Source organism: Clarias gariepinus, chromosome 4, assembly GCF_024256425.1.
Source record: "Clarias gariepinus isolate MV-2021 ecotype Netherlands chromosome 4, CGAR_prim_01v2, whole genome shotgun sequence".
Taxonomy (NCBI): domain Eukaryota; kingdom Metazoa; phylum Chordata; class Actinopteri; order Siluriformes; family Clariidae; genus Clarias; species Clarias gariepinus.
Window position 1 is genome coordinate 5,426,901 of NC_071103.1, and position 12,777 is coordinate 5,439,677.

Below are 12,777 nucleotides of genomic sequence, written 5' to 3' on the forward strand. Positions count from 1 at the left end.
GCCTGTGGCAGGGATTAAGGACAATTACGGACTATAAAGCACCAACAACCGGTATGACGTACATGGACGCGTCTTTGGCAGACGAGCTGAACACTTTCTATGCTCGCTTCGAGGCTGCAGCTAAAGACGCTAGCAATGCTAATGGTAGCGGCGCTAACGGCTACAGACAGGAAGACACTGCCAGCACCGGAAAATGCTCTTCATCGACTACAGCTCTGCATTTAATACCATAATTCCCTTCACACTCACCACCAAGCTGGAGTACCTGGGACTCACCTCATCTATGTGCCAGTGGATCTCCAACTTCCTAACTGGCAGACCACAGGCAGAAAGGATGGGCGGTCATGTCTCAGCCTCCCTCACTCTCAGCACTGGAGCACCCCAGGGCTGTGTTCTGAGCCCCATGCTGTACTCTTTGTACACATTTGACTGCGTGGCCACTACCAACTCCACCGCCGTCATCAAGTTTGCTGACGACACTGTCGTGGTGGGCCTGATCACCAACAACGATGAGTCGGCCTACCTGAAGGAGATTGGGAATCTGGAGAACTGGTGCCAGAGGAACAACCTCCTTCTAAACGTCAGTAAGACAAAGGAGTTGATAGTGGACTTCAGCACTAAGCAGGAGAGGAACTACCAGACCCCAGTCATCAACAGAAGCCCAGTGGAGAGGGTGGAGCGCTTCAAATACCTCGTGTTCACATCACACAGGACTTGTCATGGTCCTGTCACATCAACACCGTGGTGAAAAAGGCCCGACAGCGTCTCTACCACCTCAGATGCTTGAGACACTTTAGACCGCCCTCCAAGGTACTCAGGAACTTTTACTCCTGCACCATAGAAAGCATACTGATGGGAAACATCTCAACCTGGTTTGGGAACAGCACCAGACAGGACAGACGAGCTCTACAGAGGGTGGTGCGATCAGCTGAGCGCATCATCGCTGAGCTCCCTGACCTGCACTCAATCTACAGCACACGGTGCTGGACCAAGGCCAGGAAGGTGGTGAAAGACCTTAGCCACCCCAGCAATGGACTCTTCTTTCTGTTGAGGTCAGGAAAGCGATTTCGCTCCCTGAAGACCAACACAGAGAGACTGAGGAGGAGCTTCTTCCTGCAGGCGATACAGCCTCTCAATCAGTACCTCACTCTGTACTGATCCATTTTACACATCCACACACATGGTTTCTGCACTCACTGTGGACATTCTGGACATTCACTTACACTAGTGGCCACTGCACAACACATTCGTGGACATTAGTTAAATTACCCAATTACCCTATTACAAGTCACTTTAAGTCATTTCAAGCATATTCGCACACCCTCTGGACGTTCTGTTACCCGGATGCACAAGTCACTTTAAACACTTTAAATATGTGGCATTGCTGTTTATATTTAATTTATATTCAACTTCATTCCCACAAAAGTCAGTAAACCCTATATCTCTGTATTATTTTTTATATCTTTTCATTTTTCATATATGTTTCTTATATTATATATTTTGTCCTGTACAGTACAGCTGTCTCTTATTTTTCTAAATTTTTTATACATTTTTCTTATATCGTATATTTTTCCTGTACAGTACAGCTGTCTTTTATTTTTCTATATTTTTTATATATATTTTTCTTATATTGTACAGTATATTTTGTACTGTATAGTGTTATTTTATTTTTAATTTTATATTTTATTTTATTCTTACTTAGTCAAACATACCTTCTGTTTTTCTTTTCACATTTATTTTTTATTCATTGTCTCGATTTTAAGGTTATGGGCAGTTGTCCAAGCATTTCACTGCATATTGTACTGTGTATGACTGTGTATGTGAGAAATAAAATTTTTATTTGAATCACATTTGCATGTTCTCCCTGTACTTGGTGGTTTCCTCTGGGTACTCCGGTTTCCTCCCACAGTCCAAAGAAATGCAGAGTAGACTAATTGGTATTCCCAAATTGCCCATAGTGCGTGAATGTGTATGTGTATGCCTTGCAATGGATTGCCACCCGTCTAGGGTGTACCCTGCCTCGTGCCCTAAGTCTCCTGGGATAGGATCCAGGCTCCCTGCATATAAGAGTAAGCGGTATAGACGATGAGTGAGAAATATAATGCAATTACATATTTATGCATATGAGCCGTGTCTGTTCTCGCGTAGACAACGGAGCTGTCTGTTTATTTTGGGTTTTCAGTTTTCTGTTGGTTATATTTTTTAGTTCCTTAATTAATAATCCCTCACTATTTCTAAACGGAAAGGTCTGTGCGTATCATAAGCACTCTCCCAAACTCCTATTTCGTTGACCCCCTTTAGAGCCCTGAGTTAAGGCGCTTTTAAACAGTATAACATCTTGTGGTGCGGCCGTCCATACCGCACCACGTAGAACATACTAACTTTATGTATAGTTTAAATATAATTTTATATATATATTTTTTATATAAAGATTTTAACAACAGTCATTGTCACAAAGCAGTTTTACAGAACCAAAAAATACCAAAAAATAGATGAGAAATATATGAGAAAATCAGAATGTATAAATCGGAATATAAACCTTTCCTGTTATACTAAATGTCCAGCCTCCGAACACACAGTATGAGTGCAAATAAATCCCAGCTCTCAGATATCCCCCAAATAAGGATGGGTTCCCTGTTGATTCTGGTTTCTCTCAAGGATTTTTCCTATTGCCCCTTCAAATTTTCACTGGAACCGTCACCTTTGGCTTGCTTATCAGGGATAAATAAAAAGATAATAATCTTTTATTTTATTTTATACATATTTTTTCACACATTTTAAACTCATTTTATACTACACACATAACCTATACTGTCCTGGCTGATTCATCTGAAACATGGGATTCAGCGGATCCATCAGACTTGTAGCACGTAGTGAAACAGCCGGATTTGGGTTGGGGGGGGGGGGCGACTTGGTGGATTCTAAGGATTTGGTAAGCGTCCTCTATTGGAAGACCTTATGAAACCACAGATAGGAACTCTACTGACTCAAGTGACTCAAAAGACTTGTGAGACTCTGATCCATTCAGTGAGTGTTTTAGAAGAATTTAAATCCGTTAATGGATCTAGTTTAAATGTCTTCTCTGTCTAAGAGCAGTAATGAAAATAGGCTGTGTGCATTGGCATATAAAAAGTGGCTGAGCTACAATGATTTGTCTAAAATGCGGCTTTGTACTGCTAAAACAAGTGGTGTCTATTAAGATTCAAGATTCAAATAACTTTATTAATCCCAGAGGGAAATTGTTTAAGGAGAATGTATTATACTGTACATTTATAAACTTCCACCAGAATTTATCCTATTTGCACATTTTTATAATTACTAGATTGTTTTAATGAAATGGTAGGATAGATTAATGGCAATTAACAATTGACATTGTTGCAAAGACTTATACAATCAAATTACTTCTAAGTCTTGAGCCATGCTGCATTTTTTTTCATTTTGCTTCCAAAGAACCAGACTGATAAACCATTAAGAAACAGGTGCAGATGATAACAGATGATTAGGCCGGTGATTAGTATACTGTGATAAGACAAGAGGGGAAATGTGGTTGTTGCTGAGATTGTTATAAAAGCAACTAATTTTCTAATTTAATATTTATGGCCTTTAAAGTAGCACATTTGTTTTTGTTCCTTTAATTTTAATTTAAATGTCAGACTTATTGCTGCTTTGATGTCCATGTTCACCAAAGCCACATATAAAGTAGGAGAATCCGATGGGTGTATAGTGGTGAGGACTCCTTGTTGTTTACATTCAGTCTGGTATAACACACAAAATTTTATGTTTCTATCAGCATGAGGTTTAAGGTTAAACTAATTGATGTTATGCTTGTGGCAGTATCACTAGTTTTGGAGCTACTTTTCTACTCATATAATTAATGCAGAAAAATAGACACACCACAATTTTACAATACCTACAAATAAAACTCAGAGAAATCCAACCAACACACTCCTTATCCCACCTTATATTATATCCAGTATAAAGTATGATATAAAAAAATAGTTTTTTGTTTGCTTGTTTTTTAATAGTGGTTTGTTGCATGACATTATGAATTATAAACTGTTAAACTTTGTGCTGGAATTTATTGAAGAGTGTGTGTGGAAGGAGGTCATTCTCTCTCTCTGAGAACTTGCTTTCAGTTGTTGAACACTGAAAGCAACACACAGCCAAAGCAAACAGGAAACCACTTGTTACATGTTAGATGTTATTGGGGATGGTCTGTAACATTTAAGTGAGGTGTTCTTGCCACTGGGGTAAACATGAAGAAAATCAATGAGGCAAATGAATAAGGTTAACAAAAGATTTTTATTTTAACTAATTTAAAAAAATAAAACAAAAGATAAAGTAAAGAGAAAAGGAGAAAAACTAAGTGACACCAAAAGAAAAATTATCAAAAGCAAAAGGAATTCTAATAACTAAACCCGTACCCAAATAATCCAACTACCAAACAAAAAATGTGGAAATAAAACCTAAGCTTCAGCGCATCCGACGCCCAAACTAAACTACTTGAACTAATAAAAACAAAGTACAAAGGTGGTTGTCACTCGCTACCTATTATTAACAAAAGAAAGCTACGTTTAAGCTACAAGTTTACCTGTCTCCTTTCTCTTGGTTATTTTAGCAAGACTTAAATAACAATCGAAGCTAGATTAGCCAAAGCAAAACAGTGCTTTGCAGTATGCACATTACAAACGTCATTCAATAACAGGTGTTTATATTTCAAAAGTGTTTGAAAGTCTAAACAAACAAAGGCGAAATCAGGCTAACGAATTACCAACAAACAAAACAGACTAAACACAGCAAAGCTTCAACACACAAAAAAAAATAATGCAATTGGCACAAAATGGACAGTTGCCCGCTGGCCGGAAAGCAGGACGACTGACAGAAAGCCAAGGGAGCCCTGTCCCTTTTATGATGACAGGTCCAAGGCCATTGGAGGACTGGTGAACCCCGGACAACCAATATGGTGATCCTATACTTTTAACACTAGAAGCGCCGAGCAGCGGTCATTTGACCGCAAGGGGGTAAAAAAAAAATAATACTTCACACTCGATCAATTTCCAGGACCCTCCTTTCATGACTTTTCCTAGTTCTGTGAGCTTAATCACCCTGTATGCTTAAATTTTTTAAATCGCACCAGTAAAAGCCAGTATAAAGCTATTTTGCTCTTATTTACGTGAAATCGCTGACAGCTGCGCGGCGGCATGACGTTTCCTGTCTTTTCCAACCTGCGATTCTCATTTCTCTCAGCAGATGGCGCAAGGAATCGCGCATACTATCTATGCGTCATTCAGTGCGTATATGTAACTATCTCAGGTTTCATTCCATATATGCAGTTTATATATATATATATATATATATATATATATATATATATATATATATATATACACATATACACATACATATATATATATATATATATATATATATATATATATATATATATATATATGCTTCCGTAAAATATCGACAATTCGCCATTCATTCTGGCGTTGATAATCAGCGATATTTTATAAGGACATTTAGGGAATTTCGCTTTACTTAATTTTATAAGGTTTTGAGAAAATTAATTAGTTTGTTCGTTCTGTTAGAAGCTTCCGTGAAATTATCTCTAAAACAATATTGTTTTACATATTACATATGTAATGACCCCTCCTGAGGATATAAAGCCTCATTATTGAATGTAAATAAATCAGATCTACCACAGCAGATAATAAACTATGCTATGTCATAACCGAAGCAAACACCACGATTATGCCTCGTTTCGTTCAATGTTGCTAGGCAACGGACCACGCGCCTAATCGGCGGGAACGTGGTTCACTTGGCCGCGGTGTATTATAAACCTGTGGAATGTTTTACTGCTTATGCATAAAAGCGAGGGAAATGTGGAGGTGATGTGTTGCCACTGAATGTTTGTTTATATGTAGAATGTTTATAAAAGTACAAGAAGTAGGCGCGCGCGCGCGCGCGCACAGACACACACACAGACACCTCCCCTGAGCCCTCGGTCAACATCTAATGACCGTCGATATGCAAATGAGTCAAGACGTAGCCTAACGTGGTGTCGTGTCGGATTTCAGCGGTCAAAGAAAGTGGAAAGACTTTGAAGCAGTTTCAGCTTAAGTTACAACAAGCACAGCGATGAGTCCACGTTGTTTCACTGGTTATGACATAGTGACACTAAACAGCTGAACAACTTCATTTTTTTGTTTACCTCTGAAAAAAAAAAAAGGTGTATTTAGTTTGTTTATATTCAGAGTAACACCTTCCAACCACCTCTCATAGTCTATTGTTAGTTTTAATGATTTGGCTGAAACTAATTATCACTACATAAGTACCCCAACACCCCTGATCATGAGTTTCAGCTGAAACTAATTCTATACATGCAACAGAAAATGTAGATGCAGATTCCACATGTATAAAGATACATGCTATATATATATATATTCCGCTTCAGCGTGTTTCTTAATCTTTCCATATATATATACTTTTAAAATAAAATCGCTATTACTTGACCCTGAAGTTTAGTTTAGCACACAAAAACTGAAAAGTCCTTTCTGGTAAATCAACTGCATATGTAGTTTATTCACAGCAATTCATTAATAAAATGAATATACATTGTACAGTACAAGGTAAACACGAGAAAGATTACAAAATAAAAAAACAAAGAGTGTCTTCTTTACAAACAGCTTCTACTGTGCGTCGAGATGCTGAAATCCCTTGCATGTTGCCCCTCAATTTTGTGCTTCCATTTCAAGTGGAGAGATATTTGACCAACAGCTTAGAACAAAAGAACTCTAGGTGTGATCACAACCCCCTCCGAACGACCGTGCCATCAATCACTGACCACCTCAGAAGTTCCCTCCAATGTATGCTGATGTTTTGCAAGTATTTTTGCAAAACTATGGCACTCTTTTGAGAGGTGGTTGGAATGTGTTATTCATTCATTTATTCTATTCTGTCGGGCACTGACTACACAGACCAAACTGATACCTTATTTTATTCTTATACTCATCGCTGTGCTTGTTGTAACTGAAAAACGCCGCAACTGCTTTAGGGGAGGTGTGTGTTTGTGTGTGTGTGAGCGCGCGCGCGCGCGCTGCAGCCTGTGAATGAGTACGCACAGCAGAGGGACAGAGACATGAGGGACATCTAATACCTTATTGTGTAGTGTCCCTTTTTCAGCGGATTTCTCTGCTACCGCGGATCAGTTTATCAACTTGTAATATATTAATTTTAGGAATATATTAACATGTGCAGACATTTAGTTGATGGGGCGCTGCCCCTATTGCCCCTGAATAGAGCCAGCCTCGATTACACACACATACACACACACACATATATATAGCATGCATCGAATACACACATATATATATATATATATATAGCATATATCTTTATACATGTGGAATCTGCATCTACATTTTCTGTTGCATGTATAGAATTAGTTTCAGCTGAAACTCATGATCAATGGTGTTGGGGTACTTATGTAGTGATAATTAGTTTCAGCCAAATCATTAAAACTAACAATAGACTATGAGAGGTGGTTGGAAGGTGTTACTCTGAATATAAACAAACTAAATACAGCTTTTTTTTCTCAGAGGTAAACAGAAAAGTGAAGTTGTTCAGCTGTTTAGTGTCACTATGTCATAACCAGTGAAACAACGTGGACTCATCGCTGTGCTTGTTGTAACTGAAAAAATGCTGCAACTGTTCAAAGTCTTTCCACTTTCTTTGACCGGTGAAATCCGACACGACACCACGTTAGGCTACGTCTTGACTCATTTGCATATCGACGGTCATTAGATGTTGACCGAGGGCTCAGGGGAGGTGTGTGTGTGTGTGCGCGCGCGCGCCTACTTCGTGTACTTTTATAAACAAACAACATACAGCTTTTTTTCTCAGAGGAAAACGGGAAAGTGAAGTTGTTCAGCTGTTTAGTGTCACTATGCAGATGTTACACTCAGTGTAGTTACCAAAATCTTTGATTTAGTTCTCATTCAGTGGCCACACATCACTTCCACATTTCCCTCGCTTTTATTACATGAACATAAGCAGTGAAACATCCCGCAGGTTTATAATACACCGCGGCCAAGTGAACCGATTAGGCGCGTGGTCCGTTGCCTAGCAACACTGAACGAAACGAGACATATTCGTTGTGTTTGCTTCGGTTATGACATAGCATAGTTTATTATTTGCTGTAGTAGATCTGATTTATTCAAATTTAATATTGTTTTAGCGATAATTTCTCGGAAGCGATTTCAGAACTAAATCGCTACTCCGAGACGTTCAGAAGCTTCAAATAGAATGAACAAACTAATAACATTTTCTCCATACGATATAAAATTAAGTAGAGCTTTCCTTTTTGTTATAGTACGAAGCCCCTAGATGGACAAAGGAGGAGAAAAAACGGCAGAAAAAAGTCAAAAACTTTGGGTTATAATTCCAAACATGACTTGTTTTTTCCCTTAGAGACTCTGTAGTAGGTTTTCTCAGTTGAATATGAAAAAAAGATACCGCTTATTATCAACGCGGGAATGAATGGCGCATTGTCCAAGTGCAAGTTGATCTTGGAGCTAAACTATTTGCTTTGGGTGAAAGCGCCATCTAGCGATCATTGTGTGTCAGCAGCAGCTTCCCATTCAAAACAATAGGCGGTCAAATGACCGCTGAACCGCGCTTTTAGTAGGTGACACTGGCGCGGCGCTTCTAGTGTTAAAGAGAAAAAAAACAAAGAAACAGATAGAGAAAGAAAACCAAAAACAAACAAGTACACCAGGGAACATAAAACCACTCTTTCACGATCTTCAGAAACAAATTCCTGAATTTCTGCCCCACAAGGGCGTAGATTATGGGGTTCAGGCAGCAGTGACTAAACGCTATGGTTTTTACCCAATTCATAGCCATGTTCAGGTCTTGATACCACTCACAGCTTTGCATGTAGCCCAGAAGTTGCAGGAACTTCAGGAAGATGACAATGTTGTAGGGCGTCCAGAAGAGGAAGAAAACAATAACCAAGACCAACATGAGTCTGACAACTCTATGTTTCTTCTGAGATTTTATGCTCATTAAGACTGGAATAATACGGGAGTAGCAGAACACCATCACTGAGAGGGGAATAATAAAGCCAAAGATGTTTAGCTCAATGTAAAAGAATGGTTTCCACGGTGTCCCTTCTGGATACTCCTCAGTGCAGATAGATACATTCATTGAGTCATTCTTTACTTTGGATGAAATGATGGTTGGTACAGAAGCTCCCAAGCTGAGTGCCCATATAAATAAAAACAGGGCTATACTAGCTCTGACCGATCGGTGCCTAAAGGAGAGACAGGTAAAGGCATGGACAATGACAGCATAGCGGTCCACAGTCATGAGAATCATAAGGAAAGTACTTCCATAGAATCCCAGCATATAGAGCGCTGTCACTGCTTGGCACATGAAGCTTCCAAAGGTCCACTTAGATATGGCAGCATAGTGAGCCCAGAAAGGCAATGAGCTCAGGAAGAGGAGGTCTGAAAGAGCCAGGTTTAAGAGGCACAGGTCTGACATGTTGGATGTTTTGTGGTACTTGACCAGGACACACACCACCAAGCTATTGCCAATGAATCCTACAAAGAAGACCATGCTGTAGAGTGTGGGGAGGAAAACTTGGCTGAATGACCTTACATCGTTTTTGTTGCAGGCCTGGTATATGTGATCATCCTTATTTAAGTTATCATAGTCAGGGTATTCATCTGTTTAAGAAAAATAATGTCAGCTTTGTTATGATGCCTCACTAAAGAATAAGCTAATAACATTTATATACAGAAGTACTGAGCATAGTCCACAGCTATAAAAATTTACAATAGGGCAATAAACAGTATATTCATGAATACATTGGTTTGATTGTCCTAAAGTGTGTGTTTATAGGATGGGTTTTTTAAACAACACAGGATAATTAAAATTGTAATGAAGAACAGGTAATGTAGGAAGCATTTATATTTTTAGTTTCCCAGCACATCAAATACAATATGATATGCAGATTGTTACATTATATATATTTAAAGATGGGTTAAATAAACTTTAAGAAACATACCTAACTATTGTCATTCTAACACTGATGATGTTCACTCATGACTCATTGCTAAAAAAAAATTAGTGCGTGCATTTTAAAAACATTATTTAGTAAATATGTAGTCAACAGGTCTGTTGACAGAGACACAGTAATGAATTTGTCAGTTTTAATAAAGCATTCCTGAGATTTTACAAAAATGTCAAAGGAAAAACAAGTACCTACTTGTTATGTTGGGGAAAACCGTTTCCATCATTCAACAGTCCAAGAATGATTGTGCCATAGACTTTGTATATGTGTGTACTGACACAAAGCTTAGCTTTAATTTTGGAGGTGGAGCTTTCTCCTGCTGACGAAAAAAAAAAGTGTGAAAAGAAAAACATGCAAATCATAACACTTCCACAAACAAGGACTGTACCAGGAATATCTTATTTTTAAATCGTAATATTAATTAAACAGGGGTTGGGATATTAAAATGGCAGCATATACTGTATTATTAGTAGGTACCTGAAATCAACTTGGAGCAGAGGAGTTCTCATGTGATAGTGTCTCTCCTTTCTTTCTTTCTTTCTTTCTTTCTTTCTTTCTTTTTTTCTTGTCAACTGCTACGCACTGGCTTTTTTGTAGGATCAGGCCAGACAGGCTGACCTTTTGTACCTTACGAACATGGGTAAGCCTTGAATGCCCATGATCTCTCTCTTGATATATACTAATTGTTCATGTTAATGTGCTAATATTATGTGGTGTTACTGTTATGGCCCATCAGTGTATGTAAACAATTGTAGAGCATGAAAAACTTTACACAGACAATACCCAGAGCTCAGGATTATCCCTTGGATACTTGGTTTTGTGAAGTGGCACTGCGTTTTCCGACACCACTATGATATTTTACCTACAGTGAGGGAAATAAGTATTTGATCCCCTACAGATTTTTTAGGTTTGCTCACTTACAAAGGGCAAGGGCAGTGGCGGCCTGCCATGTGCCTTTTACTAAGGAGTGGCTTCCGTCTGGCCACTTTACCATATAGGCCTGATTGTCATTATGAGGTGTTGTGTGTTGAATTCTGAGGAAAAAATTTATTTAATACATTTTAGAATAAAGCTGTGATGTACAGTAACAAAATGTAGAAAAAGTGATGTGCTGTGAATATTTTCCGGATGCACTGTATGTCTCATATAACCAACAGTCATTTATTAATTACACAATAGCATCTCTGGATTACCCAAAGTACAACTAGATGCAACAACACTCATGGCTGTGTAAAACAGCCTTGCTTTTGATATGATGAGGGCGCCGGATGGTGGAGTATGTGAGTTTATAGAGACATCAAGCTACACCCAGATACCCTTGCATACTGGCCTGCAGGGAGCAATAATGCTGATTATTAAAAAATTAAATGTCATAGGACTCAATAAACTTTGTATCTGTGTAAATACCCCTTATACTAGACATACATATTATTTACATTTACATTTAGGCATTTGGCAGACGCTCTTATCCAGAGAGCGACTTACAAAAAGTGCTTTAATGTTTACAACATTGGATACATACTTACACTGGGTTAACTAGGTTAATAACTAAGTACCATTAGTCCAACACATCTGATTTATTTATTTATTTTTATTTTTTTATATATATTTTTTTTTTGGGGGGGGGGTTAGTCCAAGTACTGGAGAAACAGATGCGTCTTGAGTCGTCGTTTAAAGATAGTCAAAGTCTCTGATGTACGGACATCTAGAGGAAGTTCATTCCACCACCTAGGTGCCAGAACAGAAAAGAGCCTGAATGAATGCCGCCCTCGATCCCTGAGAGATGGTGGGATGAGGCGAGCAGTGCTGAAGGATCGGAGGGAACGTGGTGCAGTGCGTGGTGTAATTAGCGCAGAGAGGTAAGTGGGTGCTGGGCCATTTTTAGCTTTGTAGGCAAGCATCAGTGTTTTGAATTTGATGCGGGCAGCTACAGGAAGCCAGTGCAGGGAGCGGAGGAGTGGGGTGGTGTGGGAAAACTTGGGAAGGTTAAAAACGAGTCGTGCTGCTGCATTCTGGATCAGTTGCAGAGGACGAATCGTGGACAAAGGCAGGCCTGCCAGGAGTGAGTTGCAGTAGTCCAGTCTTGAAATAACAAGGGACTGAACAAGCACCTGAGTAGCCTGTGAAGAAAGAAATGGGCGAATTCTTCTGATATTGTAAAGAAGAAATCGACAAGAGCGAGTAAGGTTAGCGATGTGTGGGGCAAATGACAGATGATTGTCCATGGTTACCCCAAGATTGCGGGCAGTGGTTGAGGGAGTGATTTGGTTGTTGTCCATGGATATCACAAGGTCTTGACCTGGAGATGAGTCACAAGGGATAAACAACAGTTCGGTTTTACTGAGATTGAGTTTCAGCTGATGAGCAGCCATCCAAAATGAGATGTCTGCCAGACATGCTGAGATCCGGGTGGAAACCTGAGTGTCAGAGGGAGGAAAGGAGAGAACAAGTTGGGTGTCGTCTGCATAACAGTGGTATGAGAATCCATGCGATAATATGACCTTACCAAGAGACCATAAATATATTATGCATGCATCAGATAATCTGCTAGTTGCTATATGTTGTGTCTACGATGTTGTTGTGTGTATAATACTTAGTGCGTGGATGTTTAAAACCCACTGGCATGGTAACTGGAGGTGAAGAAGAACTAAGGCACCTCCTCTTTGATGTGCTGGTATATACCACGTACCAAATGA

The 12,777-nt window shown here is 39.1% G+C and overlaps 1 protein-coding gene across 1 annotated transcript; it reads right to left on the reverse strand.

Moving 5' to 3' along the window:
* Nucleotides 1-1,224: 1,224 nt before the first annotated feature.
* On the reverse strand, nucleotides 1,225-9,741 carry LOC128519997 (C-C chemokine receptor type 4-like; the record flags this gene model as incomplete). The annotated part of the gene is given in 2 exon segments (XM_053494011.1): nucleotides 1,225-1,234; nucleotides 8,792-9,741. Coding segments are annotated over 2 exon segments (960 nt in total), but the record flags the coding sequence as incomplete, so codon positions are not given.
* Between the last annotated feature and the right edge of the window lie 3,036 nt (nucleotides 9,742-12,777).